This window comes from Schistocerca serialis, chromosome 3, assembly GCF_023864345.2.
Source record: "Schistocerca serialis cubense isolate TAMUIC-IGC-003099 chromosome 3, iqSchSeri2.2, whole genome shotgun sequence".
Taxonomy (NCBI): Eukaryota; Metazoa; Arthropoda; class Insecta; order Orthoptera; family Acrididae; genus Schistocerca; species Schistocerca serialis.
In genome coordinates this window covers 144,529,045-144,555,560 of record NC_064640.1, presented here as the reverse complement: position 1 = coordinate 144,555,560, position 26,516 = coordinate 144,529,045, and the positions used below count along the sequence as shown (strand labels likewise).

The window sequence follows — 26,516 nt, the reverse complement described above, 5'->3', positions numbered from 1 at the left end:
AATCGGTGGTCTTGAATGTCTTTCTTATGGCCTCCAAAGATACGGAAATGGCATGGGGAGAGATTAGGACTATAAGGAGGATGTGTAAAGGCTTCCCAGAGAAACTTCTGCAGTGTAGTCGAAACAGTCTTGGCAACATGAAAGTGGGCCCATGTGTTGTCAAGGTTGCTTCGGCTATGCTCCAGATGTAGGTGTAGACAGGACACAACAAACTTTCAATAGGAAATTGAAAAAGAATGTAGGAAAGTCATCGAAAAGGAAGAAAGTTTTGTTGTTAGGCAGTTCTCATGCCAGAGGTGTAGGCCAACTTCTGCAGGAGGAATTAGGACCAGAATACCAGGTCACAAATTTTTTCAAACCAAGTGCTAGTCTGGATCAGGTGACAGAGGATTTAGGTTCACTCTGTAAAGGATTTACCAGGGAAGACACCGTGGTTATTGTGGGAGGGCCAGGGAACAGCATCGACAGAGATCCTGGGTACAGTATAGAGTGTGACCTGGTAAAGATTGCGCCGGCATCGAGACACACCAATGTTGAATTTGTATCTGTCCTGAGACGCCATGACCGGCCTCATTTGAACTCTTCTGTTGGGAGAGTTAATTTGGAGTTGGAACGGCTGCTTGGGTCGGGTGCGGGGGCTTATATTGGTGTGGTTCCTGTTGATTATCTCAGTAGGTGGGACTATACCAGGAACGGCCTACATCTCAACAGGAAAGGGAAGGGGAAACTGGCTGGGGTAATAGCAGGAAATTTAAGGGGGGGAGGCACTGCCATGAATGGTAAAATACCAGTGGTTACAGGTGTTGGAGCAGCACCTTTTTTAGGATAGGTAAGACAGAAAGATGTCAAGTTCTACGAGAGGTCAGGATTGAAACAAATCTTCAGTTTAGGAAAGAAATTAAACAGCACAATTCTAGCACATTGGATCACCAATCACAGCTATCAATTATAAATTTTCACCAATCACGAGAAATTTTATCTCCACCAAGTTGTATCTCAGTCCTAGGTAATTGCATTCATGAATTAAAGTCACCCAACCCAATTGACATAATCTGCCTCTCTGAACACCATGTGACCACTGGTATAGGAACTAGGCCTAAGCACAATGAGAAACTCAGACAGGAGAGTGCTGCAAATGTTAGAATAAGGAAAGGTTCTCATAAAAGTATAATTAAAAATAATGTAAGTATATTTCATCAAAATATTGAGAGTTTAAAGAATAAAGTAGATGAGCTTCTGGTTTGTTTAGAAGATTTAGAAGCTGAGAATGAAATAGATATACTATGCCTGTCTGAGCATCACATTGTTACTGATATGAATAAGGTAAATGTAAGTGGTTATAAGCTCTCTGCACATGTAATGAGAGAAAATATGGAGAAAGGAGGAGTTGCCATATATGTCAAAAGTTATCATTGTGCAAAAAGTATAGAAACAAAAAAGTTTTGTGTAGAGAAACATATAGAAGCATGTGCCTGTGAGCTTAAGTTAAATAAAGGCACATTTATAATTGTAACTGTATATAGGTCCCCATCAGGAAATTTTCATCTATTTCTGAAAAATTTGGACTCCTTGTTGTGCTATCTGTCAGACAGGGGGAAGCAAATTATTATTTGTGGGGACTTCAATGTAGATTCTCTGAAAGAGGGTAATAGGAAAAATGACCTTGAAGTATTACTCGGTTCTTTCAATTTGACACCCGTTATTGATTTTCCTACTCGGGTGGTAAAGGATAGCAGCTCACTGATAGATAACTTCTTTATAGACCAAGATAAGTTTGACCAGATAAATGCTCAGCCTGTTGAGAATGGTCTTTCTGATCATGGTGCACAGCTAGTTACAATATATGACATAGCTCCATTCAGCAATACTAAACAGTCCTCCAAAGTAGTACGTTCAGTCAACGATTTAACAATTGCAAATTTCAGGGAAAGCCTACAGCAGTTAGACTGGGATGAGGTGTACCGTGAACCTGATGCCAATTTAAAATATAATTTATTTCATGACATTTTTGTAAATGCATTTGAATACTGCTTCCCCAAGAAAATAGTTAAATATACTCGTAAGAAACCTTGTAACAAACCATGGCTTACTAAGGGTATAAAAATATCTTGTAACCGGAAAAGGGAAATGTATCTGACAGCAAGAAAGAGTAGTGACCCAGAAACTATATTAAGAAAAGTTATTAAAAAATCCAGGAGTATGTGTATCATGTCTGAAATCAGCAACTCTGATAATAAAATTAAAACAATTTGGAATATTATTAAAAGAGAAACAGGTCAACCAAGAGCAGAGGAAGACAGTATTACCATCAAATTGAATGAAAACTTTACGAACAAAAAGTCAGAAGTTGAAAATATTTTTAATAATCATTTTCTAAATGTTGTGGATATAGTAGGATCCAGGTGTCCATTAGAAGATGCTAGGCTGTTAATGGAAGAGGCCATACCTATGCAATTTGATACAATTGAAATCTCACCCACTTCTCCCTCTGAAATTAGGAAAATAATAAACTTGCTTAAAAGCAAAAACTCACATGGAATTGATGGGATTTCCAGCAAAATACTAAAAGCTTGTTCTCAACAGATAAGTAAGATTCTCAGCCACCTGTGTAATAGCTCTCTGGAACAGGGCATTTTCCCTGATAGACTGAAATATGCTATTATTATACCTTTGCATAAAAAGGGGGATAGATCTGATGTCAACAATTACCGTCCAATCTCCCTTCTAACAGCTTTATCCAAAATTTTTGAGAAAGTAATGTATTCAAGAGTAGCTTCACATATCTGTAAAAATGAAGTACTAACAAAATGTCAGTTTGGTTTCCAGAAAGGTTTTTCAACAGAAAATGCCATATATGCTTTCACCAGTCAAATTTTGAATGATCTGAATAACCGAACACCACCCATTGGGATTTTTTGTGATCTCTCAAAGGCTTTTGATTGTGTAAATCATGAAATTCTGCTAGACAAGCTCAAGTATTGTGGCATGAGTGGGACAGTGCACAAATGGTTTAATTCGTACCTAACTGGAAGAGTGCAGAAAGTTGAAAGAAGTAGTTCTCGTAACATGCAAAGATCAGCACATTCCTCAAACTGGGGGAACTATCAAGAATGGGGTTCCACAAGGGTCAGTCTTGGGTCCTTTGTTGTTCTTATTATATATTAATGACTTGCCATTCTATATTCATGAAGAGGCAAAGTTAGTTCTCTTCGCTGATGATACAAGTATAGTAATCACACCTGAGAAACAAGAATTAACTGATGAAATTGTCAATACTGTCTTTCAGAAAATTACTAAGTGGTTCCTTGTAAACGGACTCTCACTGAATTTTGATAAGACACAGTACATACAGTTCCGTACAGTGAATGGTATGATGCCATTAATAAATATAGACCTTAATCAGAAGCATATAGCTAAGGTAGAATATTCCAAATTTTTAGGTATGTCCATTGATGAGAGATTAAATTGGAAGAAACACATTGATGATCTGCTGAAACGTTTGAGTTCAGCTACTTATGCAATAAGGGTAATTGCAAATTTTGGTGATAAACATCTTAGTAAATTAGCTTACTACGCCTATTTTCACTCATTGCTTTCATATGGCATCATATTTTGGGGTAATTCATCACTGAGGAATAAAGTATTTATTGCACAAAAGCGTGTAATCAGAATAATAGCTGGAGTCCACCCAAGATCATCCTGCAGACATTTATTTAAGGATCTAGGGATATTCACAGTAGCTTCTCAGTATATATACTCTCTTATGAAATTTGTTATTAACAACCAAACCCAATTCAAAAGTAATAGCAGTGTGCATAACTACAATACTAGGAGAAAGGACGATCTTCACTATTCAAGATTAAATCTAACTTTGGCACAGAAAGGGGTGAATTATACTGGCACTAAAGTCTTTGGTCACTTACCAAATAGTATCAAAAGTCTGACAGATAACCAACAAGTATTTAAGAAGAAATTAAAAGAATTTCTGAATGACAACTCCTTCTACTCCATAGAGGAATTTTTAGATATAAATTAAGAAAAAAAAGAAAAAAACAAAAATATAAAAAAAAAATAAAAATAAAAAATAAAGAAAAACAAAAAACAAAAAAAATTGTTTTATTAACTTAAGTATGTTGTTAAATTAACCTAATTATGTCATGTATTGGAAAATTCGACTCGTTCCACATCATTACGAAATATCGTATTCATGATCCATGGAACTAGTATTAATCTAATCTAATCTAATCTAATGATTCTATTACATCAAATATCCAGAACATCACTTTTCATGTAGCACATGTAGCTGACATAACTGAAGTTTCACATAATAAAATGACAAAAGAGAATGTGTATTTAGATTTACTAATGCATGAAGATAAGAGTTACGAGAAATTAATAGACATAATTTTAAATGTTACATGATGTATCGGAGTTTGTATCACTAGGGCTGGTGGCAGTGACAGTTACAATCCTTATAGAATAGAGACAATCATTCACTACAGTTTCTACTGCAATGAGGCCAGAGGCATGACTCTGCAGTGTGTTCAGATAGTGCAGCTACCCCACTGTCATTAAAAACTTGGCAGTAGCAAACTACATGTAGGAGGTGTGGACAGCGATGACACGCACCGGCAATGGCTGCCATGCATGCGGCAGTGCAAGAAAAGGAGAGTAATGGGTAGTGGAGGTGCGTTCTTGTGTGGCTGTGCTTATTGTGAATATGACAGCCGTGTTGAAGGCTGTGCAGTTTCACCATGGGGTCTGCTGCTTGTAGCACAGCATTCATAGATGACAGGAATCTTGAAGTGATTCAAAACTTTACTATCTTACTTGAAACTTGCTACATAGGACAATTTACTCAACCAATGCTTTCTTCTCTCTTGAGGTAACAGCAGCAAAAAATAAAAGTACACTTCATTTGCACATTATTAATCATATTATTGTTGGTAGACATCGTATATACTGTAAGGGGAAAAAGGTGGGATCATGAACCAAAGTTAATGGAATATATTCTGATTTAAGTCATGTATTCAAAAGACCAAATATGTCATTCACAGATAATACAGAAACAAAACAACAGAAAGTACTAAATACATTTCCACCAAGGACACTGTTTTACAGAATTTAAGTAAAAATATAAACATCTAGAAACTAAATCAATAGGTATCATGTACAATACCAGATAAAACAATAATTGTATCTCATGAATGTTCAATAAATCCTAACTCTCTAATCAGATCAAACGAAACACTTTAAAGTCTCTAGCCACCATGTGGTATGCGAATCAGTGAAATTAGTATCATTTTGGCTTACAAGATGTTAAACACTGAAAGAGGTTCAACTTTAAGCTACTTTCCAAAATTGATAGTGATGACAAAAAATAAGAAGGGATATGAAAACCAAGTATGAGGTGAATTCTTCCTCTCGTATGCAAAAGTAGAATATCACCTGTGTATTACAGCCCCCCTGCAGACAGTCTGTGGCAGGCACCATCCCAGCAAACAGCACTTCCCTTGGCAGACAGGACACGGAGTAAACATGCCAACTGGTAGCCAGGCAGTGTCCCAGCGACCGGCCTCTACCTACACAGTCATTGGAACCGAATGCCCCAACTACCCACGACGCTGGCAAAACAGAGACCACCAACGAAGTTGGCATATAAATGTTACATCAACTGCAGAGGTAATGCTATCCCCTGGGGGCACTGCCAGATATCTCTGACCTGTCATCGGACATTTCACGATTATAGACAAGTGCAGATGGGAATATAAACTGGAATACAAGAGCTTTTCACCACTGGTTGGGCCCTTTCATCAACATGCATCTGTCGAAAACAAAATGCGCCGGATATATTCTGCCCACACATCGCAGAATTTTTGTCATTTAAGATTGGTAGTTACGTAACGCAGTGAAGATATTAAAATTCTTAGTAATAGACCAATAGACAAAAGGAACAAATCATAAAAATAATCTTAGAATTCTGTCACAATGAATTTAAAATAATTGTACAAAACATGTAAATCACAATTAAACAGTGCAGTATGTGTCCATAAACACAAATGAATATTAAATATATTCAATAAAGAATGAACTGATGTAGTGTCACATGATAACAAAAAGTATAATAATGTGATTGAAATAATGGCTATGAGAAACAGTGAATTTAAAATAAAATAGTGGAGTAGCAAATTAATTATAATAAAATAATAGTTCCGCATGTAGACATAAATTTGTTACAAAAAATTGAATAAAAATTCAACTATAATATCATGTCACATATCAACATAAAAAGTAATAATATGTCTCAGATAATGAGAAATATTGACTATTTTACAATTTTAACAAAAATATATGCACACACATTTCGGCAGAGTTTATGGGGGGCTTGGAACTAGCAGTGGTAAATGTTTTTTATGCGCTGAATGATGAGGCAGTGTCTAAAGTTTGTTAGACACACTAGATGTTGGCCAACAACTAAGGGTAAAACTGGCTAGTGTCCTTGCTATATTTATGGAACATAGTACTTTATAGAGAAACATGTAAGGAACAATGAACTACAGGTTGTGCACAGCACTGAACACATTAACTGGACAACAGTAATACAGATTGCAGAATAGGCAGAGCACTCATTTGCAATTGCTTAAATAATACCTGCTCCTGCAGGTGCTGTGGCATTGGCCAGGGAGAAAAAGGCTTCCGTGGGGCTGCCTTTTGCTGAACACAGTGAGGGAAAGTGGTGATAAGCTGCGTAATGTCCCCATTTATGACTGGCCAGTACACATGCCATTGGGCCAAAGCTTTGTTGCAAGAGGCCCCTCAAGGACCAACATGCAAAAGCCGCAGTACATTACAGTGTAAGGAAGCGGGAACCACAACCCGGGGACCAGTGTCCTCCGTAGCTAACAAAAGAAGCCTATGAAACACAGAAAGGCGATGCTGGGGGGAGTAGTTGTAATGCAAGCAATCTGAAGCATGGCCTGGGGGTTTTTCCGGCCAATCGTGCTGTACAAAAGAAAAGACCTGACTAAGTCCAGAATCCGTGGCGATGACCAATGCATTTGTCACACTAGTGATGGGAAAACCATCCACCACATTCAGGTTCTTAACATCTAAATAGAAACAAAGCAGCTCATCCTGATTGAATGTTGGGTCCAGCCCAGTCGTAAGACGAGATAAAGCATTGGCATTGGCATTGGCATTGGCATGTTTTGCCATCACCCAGTAGTGGATCTGATAGTGATAATGGGAGAGGAAGAGAGCCCGCTGCTGCAAACAATGCACTGCCTTGCCTGGCATGGAAGCTGAACGGTTAAAAAGAACAACCAATGGCTTGTAATCTGTGATTAAATGAAACTTAGAGCCATACTAGAAGATGTGAAATTTCTTGAGGCCAAATGCAGTCGCTAAGGTCTCTTTCTCAGTCTGAGAATACTGCTGCTGAACGGGTGTTAAAAGTCTTAGAGGCATGAACAACGGGTCATTCAAACCCGTCCATGTATTTGTGCACCAACACAGTGCCAAGACCGTGCTGAGAGGCATCTGTGGCCAACATGAGATGCCGACCCGGCTGGAAAGATTGACGCTGAAATTTAAGTGAAGCAAATGCTCAGTCACATGCTGGGGACCAGAAAAAGACACATTTTTATGCAAAAGCACTTGCAGGGGTTGAACAACAGTGGATGCGTCCAATAATAACTATATAGTACACAACATTACCTAGAAACGCCTGCAGTGCCTTAATGGAGGTCAGCTGCAGCAGAGCCACAGTTGAGTCAATATTGTGATGCAATGGTCTGACCCCTGTGTACAAAACCTCAAAACCTAGGTACTCAACTAACAGCTGAAAAAAATCTGAGATTTGACATGTCTGCACTTGAGACCTGCAGCCTGGAAAACAGAAAACAACGTTCAGAGATTTTTATGGTGTTATTCAATGAAAGAACCCGAAACAACAACACTGTCAGGGTATGTGTGTATTACGGACTGTGCGTTAATCATGAAACTGAAGTTGCCACACTAAATGTACCTGATGCTCAATGGAGGAATCGAAAGTGTGAAATGCATCTAACCCAAACAGGCCTGCAGTATCGAACAACAGATTTGTTAGGGACAGGAGTGGAGAACTGACCTAGGATTTGGAATCTGCTGTTTTTGTGGTTAACCAACTTCCGTGAAATCTGTGTGAGAGGAGGGGAGCCCAAGTCTACGTATGTTTGTGTATTTACTTAAGTCATTGGCATTTTCAGCAGTTTACTAAACACACACAAGTCAATAAACAATTTGCTCAAGGAAACAATCATTGTAGAGGTACAGTTTTTGTCCATCAGTACTACTGTGTCCATCACATTTGGAGAGGAGTTACACACCAATGCAATGTGGCCTTTCTCTTGACGCTTGTTGCAAACTCTCCAACACTTAGAGCATGCAGCATGCTCATGTTGGGCGAAGCAGTACGGGCAAGATAGAAGATGGAAAGGGGGGAGGGGGCGGCATGCAGCTGCTGCTGTGATGTGTCCTGTTGCTGCTATGGCTGTAACTGATGCTGCCCCCTTGCAATGCTGAGTCAAAGTTTGTGCTGCTGCAGTGGCGTCCCTGTCACCCTGAACACTTGCAGCATGCCTAACCAGGGTGGACTGAGCATCTTCGAATACCTCCCCCCACACAGATATGTGATTGCCTGCAACCCTTGACACTTCAAAGGACTGTGCTATATTGCGCACATCTATAAACATCAGATTCTCACATTGAAGTGCTTTTTTGCATACTTCTCTATCTGTGGCGAGACAAATAGTAATATCATGTATCGTGTGATCAGCGTATGATATGTGATGGGTACTAGTGACAAATTTACAATGATGGCTCAACCCTCATAATTCTGCAGCCCAGGCTTTGTAAGATTGTTTTTGGCATTTCTAAATTCTACACTTGTTGCAATGACGTGTGACAGTAATATGTTCATCAAATGTTGAACTGGCTGTTTCTTGCAAAGGTGCAAGTTGGCACAACAACTAATAAATGGACACCAAAAGCTAGGAAAGAAAGAAAGCCCTACACAGGTTTTCATCATCCACGCAAAGAAACATGGAAATATTGGCGTATCCGTGTCTTGTAGGAATCCCAATCTTCAGTCAATTCATCGTATGCTGGCAAGTGTGGCTGTTGCACTTCTGGGAGAGTGACCTGCCACGAACACACAGATGCCACTTGATTTAGAGCAGTGGCAAGAGCCTGCTGTTATTCCGCTAAAGGTTGCTGTTGGGCAGTGATAGGTGGGAGTATTTCTTTCATTGAGATGTTCATCGGGTGACTTACCACTGACACTAACATGCAGAGAAAATGTAATCCCATCCTCCTTGTCAAATTTGCTGCAGCAACAAGAACAACCACGATTTATGGAGCATAGTGCTTTATAGAGAAACACGTAAGATACAATGAAGTAAAGGTTATGCATAGCCCTGAACACATTGACTGTACGACAGGAATACAGGTTACAGAGAGGCTGAGCATTCATTTGTGATCGCTTAAATAATACATGTCTTTGTGGGTCAGCAGAGCACGCCAGGGGGCTGACCCAGGTGCCCTCTGTAAGTGGGCCTGTGAACTGTATGGACACACATTTTCTGAAGTTGCTTGCATCGTGAGTGAAGGTACATGAGTTCTGTCAAGCAGAATGAGCAAATCAAAGATTTATGATGTACTACATAAAGTATATCAGGTTTGTAGTTATCTTGAGCAGCATGGTATGGGTGTTGGCTATGAATGTGTACACCGAGATACTTTGAGTACATGCGCTTCCAGTCTCCAGTGGGAAGCCACACAGTGCTGGCCATTGATTAAGGTGTCCCCTAGACATGGTGGCAAGGTGGGTTGTGGGTTCCACCAGTTACATGTGGCGCAGATCAGCACCTGTCCACTTTGCCACCATCATGGCTGATGCCTGGTAGACCAGCTTGTTTTCACAGTATCTCCTCTATGAGTCATCCCATTTACATACGCAGCTTGTCAGTTATTCTGCCACCCTTGGTGGGCTCTGTACAGTGCCTTGTCTCTTCTCTCTCCTCACTGTTGTGGCCAGTGCTAGTGGGAGTCCTCCATCAGACACCCATGCAGTACAATTAAATAACTAAGATAATTAGTAAACTATTGAATTGTATGTAGCTTTATGTGAGAAACATACATCATCTGATTCAAATAATCTATATGAAACCTAACCTTAGTTATGTACCCAGATGGATACAACATTTTACTTTTAAAATAATATTTACATTACACAAATTATGAAGTCTTATTTAATTAAAAATGAATATGAGACAAATAATATACAAAGAACCCTTCTCATCTGCACAAGAGAGATGTAATTTTATAATTGTATTTTAAGCATCAAATCTTACATTATTAAAATGAACATTCTCAAAAGTAAAATAGAGAAAGAATCCTTGTCCTCTGACAACAGGGATGTGATTTTATTGTACATCATGTTCTTTCTTGAAATAAGCATTGATGATAAAAAAAAATATTTATATCACAAACTTTTGCAGAGAGAAATTCCACTAAATCCTCCACTGACTCAAGTGACAGTAAGATGGTGTGGCTCAGTGGTCACAGTAACATGGGACTACGTCAGTGCGTACATTGTGTAAAGTATAAGTACATTTGTCCATATGCAATAAAGCTTACAGTGGAAACATGACTTCAGTGCTCCTGAAAATTAATAAAATGTTATGACAGAGAGAGCCTCATACAAAAATCTAAGCATTTCTGAGGTTAACACCATTCTCAGTACTTTTCTGACTTTGCTCATCTCTGTATGTCCTCTTTTCATGACTGGCTAAAAGGTAATGACATGCTGTAGTTTTAGAGTCTTTACTAAAAGGAAATTCTCAATAATCCCACTCACTTTCTAATTGAGGATCAAAATCAGGACACTCAACCAATCCCAACAGATTCATCATCAAATCAGAATCACAGTAATATCATCATCATCATCATCATCATCATCATCATCATCATCATAATACTACTGCATCATATCACTCAACAAGGAATTCCACAATATGCCATGTATAATCAATATCTATAAACCAGTCAGTCAGATTTAATAAATTGAGTCAATAGATTATGAAAGTGCAAAAAAAGAAAAAAGAATGGTATACTCTTTTACAGGAGTCCACTTAACTCAAGATTTATTGTTGCAACATACATGAAATGATTACATTTACAGATCAATAGCACAAGCAGTTCTGAGGTACCAGGTATCGACCCATGCTGCAACACCCATATAAGTACGTGGTGGAGCCTCCACGGGAGCTAATCCAGGCACTGACTCTGGCATTCAGTCAATCACACAGATGGCGAATACTGTCCTGGGATACATTAAACCACATCTGCTCAACCTGTTCATGTAGTTCTGTAAGAGTTGCTGGTTGATGAGTCATGCGAGTTGCTTCTCATCCTCTCATATCCAGCACTTGCACTGTTGGAGACAAATCTGGGGATCGTGCTAGCCAATGAAGTTGCTCTGTCTTCCAGAGCACATTGAACTTCATAGGCAGTTTGTGGGTGGGCATTTTCCTGCTGGAATAACACGTCATCTTCCTGTTGCAAGAACAGCAAAAGAACAGGTCTAACAACATTGTGCATGTACCAAGCGCTGGTTAGTGAAGCCCTCAGAAACATCAAAGGTGTACAAGACTTTTAGTTTATCGCACCCCAGACTATAAGGCCTGGCGTGGCCAGTTGTCTTGGATGAATGAACTCTATGAGACAGTGCTCACCAGGTCTACATCATATGGGAAAATGACCATCACTTGCATGCAGACAGAATCTGCTTTCATTGCTGAAGACAAGGCACACCATTCCATCGTCTGAGTGATCCTCTGATGGCACCAGTCTAGCCGTGCATGTTGATGCTGTGGTGTGAGTGGAAGACGGGCTAGAGATGTGCTTGCTTGTAGTCTCACTGTAACAACCAGTATACAACAGTTTGTGTTGACATGTCTGGGCTCAAAAGCCTTCTTATCTGTGCTATGGTAGCTGTACTAATTGCCATTGCAGCCCTTACAATATGATGATCCTGGCAGGCATCTCTACTGTGTGGACATCCAGAACCTCATGTACGGGTGTGAGAACAGTCACATGATTACTGATACCAGCATCATCACACAACTGATGCAGCATGTCTAACTTGGGTAGCAATTCTCTGAAAGCCCACTACTCAGAAGGCCACAATTTGACCCCTTTCTAAATCACTTGAATGGTTGTTGGAAGTACGAGTGCATCTCCGTGGCATGGTTGCCTGCTTACTCCACACTTTTGCATCACACTGAACCTTCTGGCTGTGAGCAATCCCTATTAAAGGGTAGACACAGATGGCACTCTGGCTGCTATGCCACTACACTATCTGATAGCGGACAACGTTGAAACCATTATCCCTCAGGTGACATATGCCATCATCAGATCAAATTTGACATCATCTTTCCGTGTGTACAAACTTTTCTTTCTGACAGTGTAAATAGGAGGGACATTCTGACGATTACCAACACTTAATGATCATATTGAAAGAATCTTCTCCACATTTCACACCAATCGCCATGTGAAGAAAAACACTGTAAAAAAAAAAAAACAAAAAAAAAAAGATCAATACCTTAATCTTTTCAAACTAGGTTAAAAACCTTGTGACTTGAACTCCACATGAAATGAATCATCAAGCAGTACATGGGAAAAATTCATCATCATCAATTCACCAGTTCTCGAAGGTTCTGAGACTCCGCTGTTCTTTTCTCAGGAACACACGTCAGGTACGGGCTGTGGCTCCAAATTTTGAACAACTGACTTGTGATCTATCACTTGTTCTGGCTACACGTTTGAGTCTGTAACAGCCACAATTGTACTTATTTCCTGTAAACAGTCCCCCTCATTAGTTTTTTTTATACCCTTCTACTTCATTTAAACTTTCTGATACCTATTTGTCAGTTATTCCTCTAGTTTTATATGATTCCGCGCGATAACCTTTGTTTGTTCTATTCTGACACAGATTCAGCCTCCAGTTTTTGCCTAATTTCTATACTCTGCTTGTCCAGCTTGATTGATGATGTATTAAGGTCAAGAAAAATCATCAGATTTAATCAAAAAATATGTTATGTCTTTACATTTTTCAATCTATGTAAGGAATGCTGTGAAACCTTATTGTTCCAATTAGTTTCGCCATTGTTTCTAGTTTATGTGGGTAACCAGAGCTTACTTTGTGTCTACTGAATACAAGTGACTGGTGATCTACTCATTTAAATAAAATGTCTGACAGACAGGGGAAGTTTTTTCAAATTTAAATAAAATTTAATTCTCCTTACCAACTCATTCCATACCATTAATAGAATAATTATCCAATTACAATCATGTAGATACTACCTAAAAGTTTTCTCTGCAATCTTTCGTGCAACAAACGTGTTCCATATTATAATGTACCTCGTGAATATGATGTGTGGATCATGGAACTAACTAATGGACACTTCGGTGAGCTTCCAATCTCCTCAATGTACTTACTATTACTCTGTAGTAGTTTCACCTCCTTCGATTTGCTTAAAAAGCCTTGTATGAAATCTATGTAACTGGTGTTGTGCATGAAGTTTTGGTTAATTTTGCATATGTCAGTATTGCCAGTAACATATTTACTTTCTAATTTCAGTGACTTGATAACTGAACCTTTCTGTTGCTTCCCTTTCATCTTTTCCATTACATTCTATGCAGTTTTGATCTTAGAATAAATATAATGAAAGGAGTGAAGGTAACAACTCATTGTATAGTGAAGACATTGAGCACATTTAAAAAACTAGTGCTCCGATCCTCTTTTGTACTATTTCTTAAGACCTCACAGTATTTTATGTAATGACCTACTGATTCTGATGCCTTGTGTTACCCCCACTGGTTGTTTATCACTACTGGAATTGTGTTTTATGCATCTTAGTAGAAAGTAACTGCCATAAAACTCGATAAATGCATTGTATTTATCATTCAATCTGTGTGCACTGTTCACCATTTAGAATTGTCACCGTAAGGTAATCAACCTCCTCTGATAACACGTTAGTAACTCCTTTTGTGTGTGTGTGTGTGTGTGTGTGTGTGTGTGTGTGTGTAAGGTAATCAACCTCCTCTGATAACACGTTAGTAACTCCTTTTGTGTGTGTGTGTGTGTGTGTGTGTGTGTGTGTGTGTGTGTGTGTGTGTATGTGTGTGTGTGTGTGTGTGTGTGTGTGTGTACGTACCTTTACGGTGGGAATTCTATATGGTGAACAGTGCACACAGATTGAATGATAAATACAACACGTTTATCAAGTATGATGGCAGTTACTTTCTACTAATATGCATAAAACACAATTCCAGTAGTGACAGTCAACTGGTGTGTGTAACAAAGCATAAGAATCAGGCACGTTTGTGTTTTATGGCTTTTACAAACACTATTTTCTCATTTTTCTGATTTTTTCGAGGGAAAGTATATCCTGCTTCAGAGAATTTATGACATAGTTTTAATTTCTCTGTGTGTTTGGTCATTACTGCCTTTGTGTCTACCATTACAGAGAAGTGAAATTTTGTTACAGGAAATTTTGATGGATGTTCCAAGGAAGGGAAAGACGAAATTGGGGCTATGTGCACAATCCTGCCTCTGGAATATGAGGACAAGTTGGCATACTATAAAGATCATATTGCCCAGTTACATGACATGAAGAACAAAATCAGAAGGGAAACATTAGCAGAAAGAAAAAAACTGTATGAACTTTTCACAGCAGAAGTTTCTCGGTACAAAATTACTTATTACTATTATTTTGTAATAATGTTCTTTTATGGTATTATATTTATACTTTGAAAATTTTTGTGCAATAATAAATATTATATCATTTGTCAACAATAGTCACTAGTTTTAAATTGAAAAAATACCATAGCAGCTGCATCAGTAAGAATACAAACTTATGGGACTATTACCTCAGTAGAAAAATATTCTGTTAAGCAGTAGAAATCTGAAGCGCTAACAAGAAACTCCTTGTGTGCAAGTTCACAAGTTCAGTCTTTAGTAAAGCTCATTTAAATTTTTGTGTTAACAATTGTGGCAGGAAAAATGTTAGCTGGTAATGACTCACCATATGCATCATGAGGGCAACAGAAAATTATTGTCCAGGATGTGCAGAAATCAACCTTCTATGGGATATATGTATTACACTTCACAAAATGGACATCATTGACATTCAAAAAATGTTCAAAACAAACAGTTAACTTGTACCATGTACACCGAACGGAAAATGGTGTCCCACAGTGACCACAAAGGTTCACACCATCAAGATCAAAGGCAAACTTCCTGGTAGCTACTCCCTCAGGATCTCGGGATTCATTTACTGTGTATAGGCTTGGTGGGCCTGGTGGCCATGGAGTTCCTGAGCTGGGGACTAGTAAGCACCGCCAGTCCCCTTCACCATGAGTTCTGGGCATGCTTCAGCAACCACTGTATGGTGTGGCAGTGGAACATTGTGTATCACAGGGAACGGGGATCTTGGCTTAACTGCCCGGATTGCAAGGATGGTAAAAACCTCTATGAAAAACCCCTCAATCTCAAAGTGTGCTACCCACTGATGAGTGCATGTTGTTGAGGTGGAACAGTCATTAGCGGGGAACCTCTGGGGACCCTGCTGCACCTCAGTTGTATTAGGCTTACTTAGACTTAGGCACTTATTTCCCTAGCAGCTTGTGGGACCAAGCTGGAACCCTCAAAATTATCTCTTCCTCTATCTCCTCCTCCTCCCCCACCCCCACCCTCACCCCCTTCCCCTCCTCCTCCCCCCCTCCCCCCTCCTCCTCCTCTCAGTGAAAAGGGTGGGCCACTGGTAACTATTAACACCAAATCAAATATGAGGGCTGGTGCAGCCAGTCCTTCTGACTCAGGAGTAAAGTCTAAGAGTTTTGGGTCTACTAACAGAACACATGCTGGCAGTCAGAATGTGTTTTTAATAGTAAAAAGGAAAGAAGGCAGCTTCAAGAAAGTTTTGCCTTTCTATATTCAAAAAGGGTTATAAGGCAATGCGGGCAGTTTAAAATCAGTTATGCGATTGCATGGCCTTGAGGTAGCGTTCTTGCTTCCCACACACGGGGTCCCGGGTTCGATTCTCGGCGGATTCAGGGATTTTTCCAGCCTCTAGAAGAGTGGGTGTCTTCATCATCATCATCATCATCATCATCATCATCATCAATCATCCTCATTATGGTCGGAGGAAGGCCATGGCAAACCACCTCCACTAGGACCTTGCCTAGCACAGCGGTGCGGGTCTCCCGCATCGTCCCCTATGCTCCTCGGAGTATGGGACCTCATCATCATCATCATCATCATCATCGTGCAATTGCCTAATGGGACACTTGGTGGAAACACCTGACTCCAACAAGTTACGAACCTACAGAAAGTGCATTGCCTTGGGGAATATGCCATCAAAAGTGAGCTGCACACCACCTTGAATTACAGCAAAGGTGTTGTGACATGCAGGGATCTGGTGGATATTTCCAAGGAGGAACTGAAAGATGAGTGGGCTCTCTAAGCTATACTGAGCATGCAAAATGTCATGAAGTGGGTGGATGGGGATCTTATAAAATCAAACTCCTTTATCTTGACATTTAATTGCATGAAACTTCCTGAGTATGTTAAGGCAGGTTTACTTCATCTAAGCACACATCATGATGTACTCAACCCAATGAGGTGTTTCAAATGTCAGCATTTTGGGTATACTACTCTTTGGTTTCACGGAGAAGCTACTTGTGGCAAATGCAGTAAGGCCGCTGACATATGTGTCCCTTGTTCCTCTCCACTGAAGTATGTGAACTGCTCTGGAGCTCACTCTGTCTGGAGTTGAGACTGTAGCGTGTATCTGGAAGAATGGAAGATACAAGAACTTAAGACTATGAACTGCATCCCATATAAAGAGGCCAAATAAATGTATAAAGCCATGCTGCCCCCAACTTTAACTGCCTCCTGCACTGCGGTTCTTAAACAGCCACTGCAGAAAGCTGATGCTGCAACACGAAAAGAGGTTTCTAGTGTCAGCACTAATATCTGCATTTGTCTGTGCACTTGCGCTGCTGCTGTCCATCCCCCCAGAACTCCAGGAAACGCCATGAATGCCATCATTGTGGAGTGCCCCTCCAAAGGTTCAGCCTGATATGCTGGCCAGTGCTGCTGCAACCACAGCTGCAGTTGTGGCTGCAAAGCTTACACAGGGGAAAAAATCTATGGAAAAACATTCACCACAGATGCAATCAGAAAGTAATCAGTCTGATGACGATGTTACCCTCAATGACATCTATCTCAATTCTTCTTTAGAGGTGATGGCTCTTGATGTTGGTCTGGGGCAATCATCTTGGTCCAAGACTGAGCCTCCATCAATTGTGGGCTCCGCTCCATGGCAGAAAGTCAGGACGAAAATGCTACCCCTGTGATAGATGGCTCCCACCCTCCAGTGGAGTGTTAATGGGTTCAGGACACATGTCAAGGAACTGAAGCTTCTAGCACAGGAACACTTCCTGTGCATGTGTTTGCAGGAAACACATTTTAAAGCATCTGATGGGGCACTACACTCTATTGCAAGAATGACCTGACTGGAGAAGGGGCCAAGGGAGGGGTTACTGTGTTCATAAGTAACATGCACCAATTCTCTGCTCTCCCCTATCTATTGACCTGCAAGCAGTTGCAGTTGAAATTCATGAACTTCGGAGGATTACAGTTTGCTCACTGGATTTACCTTTGCTAGATGCAGTAGACTCTTAGGCTCTCACAGATCTTATGGATCTTACAGAACAACTCCCCAAACCATTTCTCCTTCTGGGAGACTTCAATGCCCATCATATCCTGTGGGACTTGACCTCTACTTGCCCTTGGGGTTGGGTTTTGGAGAGCCTCCTGACACCTCAAGAGCTGTGCATCCTAAACGCTGGTACTCCCACTCATTTCTGTTTTGCTACTGGGTCATTCTCAGCCATTGGCCTTTCTCCCTGCTTTCCAGCCCTCACAGACTGTTCAGTGGGAAATTATTGATAATCTTCATTCCAGTCTCCATTTCCCACTCCGCATTTACCTACTGAATGGAGGATTGCTTGAACATATTCCACCAAAATGGATGGTCAGCAGGGCTAACTGGATGCTGTTCAGACAGCTGCCATTGTTCGAACACCATGACAGCATCCAGGAATGGGTGGACCACATCACACGAATGGCCCATTGTGCCGATGACTTATCCATCCCAAAGTCTTCCAATCATCTTGGTGGGCTAATAAGTGCCATTCAGCTATCTGGAACAGGTGGCTCTTCGGTGGTTTAAGTGCCGCCCAACAGCAGACAACCTCATAGCCTTTCGAGTTGTGAGAGCCAAGGCTCGACTCATAATTAAGGAGAGTAAGAAAAGGTCATGGCAAGAGATATTGGACTCCATCAACTATTCCACTTGTTCTACCAAAGTATGGGAAGCCATCTGGAGGACTTCTGATAAACACAGTCTTTTACCAATGACAGTGCTGAAACATGAGTGTCTCCAGACAATGCCCGGAGACATTGCTCAGACACTGGCAGAGAATTTTGTAAACACTGCTGTCAATACAAGCCAGGATCTGGAATTTTGTTGCTACTGTGCAACTATAGAGAGGGGAAAGTTGGACTTCAGATCCAACGGTTCTGAGTCTTACAACTCCCCTTTCTCCATGCGAGAGCTGGAATTGGTGCTCTATGAGACATTTGACACTGCACCTGATCACGACCAAATCCGGTAGTGCATGCCAGCAGTATCAAATGAAATACTCTTTGAATGTTTTAATTTAATATGGCAGGAAAAGACCACTCATTTTCCAGTAATTATTGGAGTCTCACCTTAATGAGCTGAGTAGGAAAGACCCTGGAACGAATGGTTAACCATCATCTGATCTGCTTGTTACAGACCAGGCACTTCCTTCGCCCCTCTCAGTGTGGATTCTGGAGATCAATCCACTGTCGACAACCTGACCCTGCTAGAAATGGCTATTCAGCAGGCTTTCCTACATAAACATAACTGTATCGACATATTCTTCGATATCAGTAATGCGTATGTTACTACATGGAGAGACAGTATTTTTTTTTTTTTTTTTAGGGACTGGAGTTGGTTATATGTTGTCAGATCATTTTGAGCATGGTGTCCCTCAGGGCATTGTTTTAAGTGTTACCCCGTTTGCCATAACCATAAACAGTATCACGTCTATGGTAAGGAGTCCTGTACGGTGCTCCTTATTTGTGGATGATTGTGCTGTTTTCTGTTCCCCCTCCACTGTTGCAACAGCAAGCCATCAATTGCAACCTATAGTGCGGAGGTTAGAGGAGTGGGCTGTAAAGACGGTATTTCAATTTTTGGCAGATAAGTGTTATATGTGTGTGTGTGTGGGGGGGGGGGGGGGTCTTCTCATATTTTCAATGTATTTTATTTATTTATTTACACATCGAGTTCCATAGGACCAAATTGAGGAGCAAAGCTCTAAGGTCATCGAACGTGTCAGTACATGAAATTGCAACATAATAGTAATGACAGATAAAAATAAATATTTATGAACTCGAAAAAAGTCAGTCCATATGTTTAAGTAAGTGCAATCAACAATACAATAAGAATCTGCTTAATTTTTCAAGGAACTCCTCGACATAATAGAAAGAGTGACCCATGAGGAAACTCTCCAGTTTCGATTTGAAAGCGCATGGAGTACTGCTAAGATTTTTGCATTTGAGAGGTAGCTTATTGAAAATGGATGCAGCAGTACACTACACACCTTTTTGCACAAGAGTTAAGGAAGTCTGATCCAAATGCAGGTTTGATTTCTGCCGAGTATTAACCGAGCGATAGCTGCTTATTCTTGGGAATAAGCTGATATTGTTAACAAGAAATGACAGTAAGGAATATATATATTGAGAGAAAAATGTCAAAATACCCAGACTTGTGAACAGGGGTCAACAAGAGGTTCGTGAACTTACACCACTTATTGCCCGAACCGCCCGTTTCTGAGCCAAAAATATCCTTTTAGAATGGGAAGAGTTACCCCAAAATATAATACCATACAACGTAAGGGAATGAAAATAAGCAAAGTAGACTAATTTTCGTGTTGAACAATCACTCACTTCTGATACCATTCGAATAGTAAAAATGGCAGCATTAAGTCTTTGAACAAGAGCCTGAATGTGGGCTTTCCACGACAGCTTACTATCTATATGAACACCTAGTAATTTGAACTGTTCACTTTCACTAATCATATGCCCAGTCTGTGAAATTAAAACGTCAGGTTTTCTTGAATTGTGTGTGAGAAACTGTAAAAACTGAGTCTACCATGATTTAGCATTAGTTTATTTTCTACAAGCCATGAACTTATGTCATGTACTATACTATTTGAAACCGAGCCAGTGTTGCACACAACATCCTTTCCTACCAAGCTAGTGTCATCACCAAACAGATATATTTCGGAGTTACCCGTAATACTAGAGGGCATATCATTTATATAAATAAGGAACAGCAGTGGCCCCAACACTGATCCCTGGGGCACCCCTCACTTGACAGTACCCCACTCAGACCCCACTTCACAGCCGTTATCAACATGGTGAATAACAACCTTTTGCTGCCTGTTGCTAAAGTAAGAAGTGAACCAATTGTGAGCTACTCCCCGTATTCAGAAATGGTCCAACTTCTGGAACAATATTTTGTGATCAACACAATAAAATGCCTTAATTAAATCAAAAAATCTGCCAAGCATTCAAAACCTTTTGTTTAACCCATCCAGTACCTAACAGAGAAAAGAGAATATAGCAGTTTTAGTTGTTAAACGACTTCTAAAGCCGAACTGTACATTTGATAGCAAATCGTTTGATATAAAATGATCAATTATCTCTCCCTACACAGCCTTTTCAATAACTTTTGCAAACATTGATGGCATAAAAATAGGTCTAAAATTATCTACGTTAACCCTTTCTCCCTTTTTATAAAACGGCTTTAACTGAGTACTTTAATCATTCAAGAAACTGACCATTCCTAAAGGAAAAATTACAAATGTGGCTAAATACAGGGCTAACATGTGCAGCATAGTACTTTAATATTCTGATAGACACTCCATCATAACCATGAGAGTCCTTAGTCTGCAGTGATTTAAATATTGACTCAATCTCCATGTTGTCTGTATCACAGAGGAGTATTTCAGACATCAATCTCAGAAAGGCATTTGCCATGAATGTTATATGATTTCCTGTAGAAACTAAATTTTTATTTAATCCACCAGCAAAGCTCAGAACATGATTGTTAAATACTGTACATATATCTGATTTATCAGTAACAGAAATATTTTACTATGAACTGACTTTATATCGTCGAACTTACACTGTTGACCAGACACTTCCTTCACAACTGACCATGTGGTTTTAATTTTATCCTGTGAATTAGCTGTTCTATTTGCATACCCCATGCTCTTTGCCTTCCTAATAACATTTTTAAGAAACTTACAATACTGTTTGTAATGGGCTACTGTAGCTTTATTATGACTACTTCTAACATTTTGATATAATTCCTGCTTTGTTCTACAAGATATCCTTATCCCACTAGTCAGCCACTCAACCTGCCTATTACTGTTAGTACCCCGTTTGGAATGTTCTCATGGAAAGCAACTCTCAAAGAGCATGAGCAATGTGTTAAGGAAAGCATTGTATTTATCATCTATGTTATTGGCACTATAAACATCCTGCCACTCTTGTTCCTTGACAATGTTTTAAAAACTCTCTATTGCTCTTGGATTAACTTTCCTACATAGTTTGTAATTAAATATGACATTGGTTTGAGTACAAAAGCCTTTTAGTGTTAAAGTTTGTGCATCATGGTCTGGAACGCCATTCATGCTTTTACTAACAGAATTCCCATCTAGTAATGAAGAATGAATAAAAATATTGTCTATGGCTGTGCTACTGTTCCCTTGCACCCTAGATAGAAAAACACAGTCTGCGTCAGATCATATGAATTTAGGAGATCTACCAACATCCTTTTTCCTGCTCCATCATATACCACCATTCACTACACTGTCACCTATAAGCTTTGCCAGCCTCCCCTTCCCATACCTATTGAGGTGCAGGCCATGCCTAGTGAAACCCGGTCTACTGATGGATCCAACTGGCACCACTGAAATGTGGCCCATGCTCTCTGCCATCAGCACCCTCTCCAGCCCCATGTTAATCTGCCTAACAGTCACATTAATATGAGGCCGATCATGACGCTGAAACAGTTGCACAAAATGCACGTTTGTGCCATCAGTTTGAGTAGCTATCTTTACCAGGTCACCACTTACATCATATTCCACGTACTTATCAAGATTATTCCCTGCTCCACCCTCTATCACTATCTGATCCTCCTTCGTAAAATTCCTACGTAACTCCCCTATGCTGTAGGTCACCTGAGTCAACCCTGCGCTAGGCTTTACAATGCTGGTGACCTGGTACTCACTCCCCAACACTTCCTGCAACTGCTGACCCACACCCCTACCATGCAAACTACCTAGAAACAGAACCTTCTTCTTTCTGTTAGACATTGCAACTGACCTAGACCTCCTAACTGCTGAGGACTGCTGCATATTCCCTACATCTACAGCTACAAGAGGCTCCTCTCCACTCGACTGTGACAGTTGGTCAAATCTATTGCATATATGCAAAGTTAACTGTCTGAATACCTCCTCCTCCTCCTCCTAGCTGCCTTCTTGCCAACTGTCAGTTCCCATCCCCCACCACCCTTCACCCTCCTCAACCTATCTAGTTCCTTCTTTGCGCATTAAAACTGCACCTGAAGGGCACAGATGTTAGCTCCTGCTGCTCTATCAACTTATTTATACTACAGATTCTGCCTTCCCAGGAGAGGATCTCACTAAAATACCCACTGGCTTCCCCACTGCATTTCCCCTAATGAAAATACTTTGAACAAATCCCTCACCATAACCAACTACTCACAAACCTACGACAGAGCCCACACTTCTTACTCGTGGTAAAATTGTTCAGTTGCTGAAAAAGACTATACGTCTACGTTACCTAAGTTCAGTTACACCAGTAGAACTATTTATAGAACTAACAATAGTGGTCTGGAAATTCTCTGCCTACTAAGAGAGCGACTACTTGTATTAATACTACTACACCACAACTAATACCAATACCAAGAAAACTTCACAAAATTATTAGCTAAAACCAAAAATTCAAGTGGCCACTTTGAACACGCAATGAAGTTAATACACTGAATGAAACTTTACTGAAATATTTCACTAGAAACAATAAGAAATGTCAGCTGAAAACTAAAGCACAAAATTTACTAAACGACTTCAACGCGCAGGAAACTCTAAGAGAACACAGTGAGCGAACGTTTCCAGAAGTTAAATAAATCATTATTTAGCCATAAACAGCTCGAATCACCACTGAAACCTGTTAAATTTAATATCTGTATAACAGTGCACAAATAACTTTGTCAGTACTTAGCTTGATTATGCTGTATATCATAACCAAGTAAAGTATGTTAGCAATCCTGTCTGCAGATCAACACAGTGACACCTTATTAGTATGTTCATCCACATTTGAAACACAATCCGGCAGCATTTCTGCATGGCATGGATTTGACAAGTCCTCGGTAAGTTTACAGAGGTATGTGGCACTAGATGTCGACACACAGGTCATGCATTGCCTGTAAATTACTGGCCAGTTGTTAGTGGATGTGGAGCTGGCACCCAATAACATCCCAAATGTTTTCCATCAGGTTCAGAGCTGGCGAGTTTTGTGACCAAGGCATCAATGTGAGTTCTCAATCATGCTTCTCAAATCACTGTAACCTAATTCTGGCCTTATGATTCTGACAGGTGTTCTGTGAGGTGCCATACCACTGGGGAAGACAGTAATACTGTTAGATGTCGAACCAATGGGGAAGATAATAATACTGCGAGATGCCATCACCTCCGGCGAAGACATAAAGTAGAAAAGATGTGGGTGGTTCGCAGTATTTTTTATGTGGTCCACAGCTGTCAAGATGCATTTCATCACTACCACAGATCCCATAGAAGCCCTGGTGAATGCCTCCCACTCCCCAAGCTTAATACAGCCCACGTAGATCCCAGTCTGGTAGAGTGCATGTTTTGAACAGCTGTTCGCATGGATGGTGGCGTATTCAGACACTACCATGTACCTGGTTCTAATGAATGACATTATTCCTCTGATCTGTGGTCCATTCTCAATGACCCCATTCCCATTGCAATCATAATTGATGATGTGGTTGGGTCAACATGGGAACCTGCAGGGGTCACCTGCTGGGATCCCGTATGTTCAACATTGTGCACTGAATGGTGTGCTCTGGAACACTTGTGCCTACACCAGCACTGTACTCTTTTGTCATAACTGTCACAGATTACCACCTATTCTGCCTCACATGGTGAGCAAATCTCAGACCCCCACTTTCTGTGAAGAGGCTCAGGCATCCCAACACCTTGTTGCCTGCTCATGGTGTCAGTGTCCAACTATTTTCCGTAACTCGTGATATTAGCATGTGAACAGCTGACCAGCTTCACCATTTTTGTGATGCTCGTTTGCAAGTGCAGGGCCATAACAATCTGCCTTTGTCAAAGTCCAATATCACTGAATTCCTTGATTTCCAGCCCATATAATTGCTAGAATGATTTTTCATTCATCTCTGGTGCTCTTACATACTTTCCTTACCAGGTCACATGCCCACAACACTACCAGGTGGGCAGTGATTATGAAGTTTAGGCTCATTGGTGCATCTTCAAAGTGACAGTTGGGTATTAATAACCTCCTCCAATTACCTTGGGGTTCGCAGCTCGTGGTTTAGTGGCTAGCATTGATACCTCTGGATCACGGGGTCCCGGGTTCAATTCCCAGCCGAGTCAGGGATTTTCTCCACCCAGGGACTGGGTGTTTATGTTGTCCTCATAATTCCATCATTCACAAAGTGATGAGATTGGAACTGGAAAGAATGGGAACTTGTACAGGCACTGATGACCTTGATGTTGACTGCCCCACAAACCAACATAATCATCTCATCATTACCTTGGGATCATCACCAACTTGTAGGGATAAAAATGAACATAACTACTAAAATGGCCCCAGTAATTCAGTATAATATGAACAGATTCATTTAATTGTGAGGAACTGAATCATCTTTCATAGAAAAAATTGTTCTTGTGTTTGTAATGGACATACTTAAGAGCTGAAAATACTTGTGCTAAGAGGCTTTAATCTGAACAGAAACAATAGATTTGATAACTGGGCAGCAGATACCATTCTTCAGAAAGTTTACTTTCTACCAAATTAGAAGGGGTCACTGTTAGAATACGTGTGTGATTGAAAATAATGATGTGCTCTTTGTATCTGCTACAGTGTGATCGTCTAGGAAGATTGCACTGCAAGATAACTTTCATTGTTGTACTAATAACTGCATCATTGCTTCTGTATTACAGAATTATCAATTTGTTGGCCTATCACTTAAAATGTTCTGTTTTATTGGAGCAAAATAATAACACATAGATTTTAGGTTATGTTACATTACCTGCATGATGAACCTGTTTGACTGAGAGGTATAACTTTTCCTGCATTATTAACATATTCAGTTCCTCTAACTCTTGCCTTTTTAATCATATTAAATTTAAACTTCTCAGAGCTTTTGCTTTTTTTTCTTTTAATTTTTTGACATTGCTTCAAGTTGATGTCATATTAGCTAAGTTGAAAACAATTTTTGTTGTTTCACAATCAATAGTTCATGATTCTTCCATTAGGGCAGCACTAATGTTCATTATAGAGCAGTACACATGTCCAAGATGACATTGCTAAAATGAATTCAATAAAGGAACACAATTCTCTCACATAAGAAGTAAAGGATTATAGTCATTTCTGTGCTGACAAGATGCAGCTGCTGTATGTTGATATGAACCTGTATCTGACTAATGTTTGTATAAGATGGACATATCACCTTTGTAAAATGGCTGTTTCAAATACTGTAACATCATATTGTGGGTTACAGTAGACAGAGATAAGTATTATATTAATAACAAGAAAGAGATATAGCTGCAATTTCAAGAATTTCCTCTTTAGAAAACATTTCAACATTTAGTGTGTCATTTATAAAAGTAGCTACTCCTCCATGGCTAATTTTAGTTCTACAGAAAGAACTTGCTAGCATCCTACAGGAATGTACAAAGCAGATTCAGCTTGTGTGAACCAGTGTTCATCTGTACAGAAGATATGACAGGGGTTTGTGTTTATGTTGTCTATTTCTTACGACTTACCGGTAAGTCTCTTCACATTTAGTGTTGGCAGTGGACACCCACTCAAGAAGTTTAGATATCTACTTTGTCCTAAGTTCTAAAGATTATTTTTTAAATGTTGATTATAGTCTAGGATGATTGGGTCCATGATTTTATTTAGTTCATCTCAAAGTTCCACTTCCAGGATCACTCAAATGAGCTTTCCATTTCTG

At 40.0% G+C, this 26,516-nt stretch overlaps 1 protein-coding gene across 2 annotated transcripts in view; it reads left to right on the top strand.

The window, feature by feature from the left end:
- LOC126469852 (uncharacterized) overlaps positions 1-26,516 on the top strand; it is a 135,827-nt gene that overhangs the window by 85,431 nt on the left and 23,880 nt on the right. For both annotated transcript variants that reach the window (XM_050097156.1, XM_050097155.1), the window contains exon 5: positions 14,592-14,790. In XM_050097156.1, the coding sequence (XP_049953113.1) occupies positions 14,592-14,790 (199 nt within the window). The remainder of the gene's footprint in view (positions 1-14,591; positions 14,791-26,516) is intronic.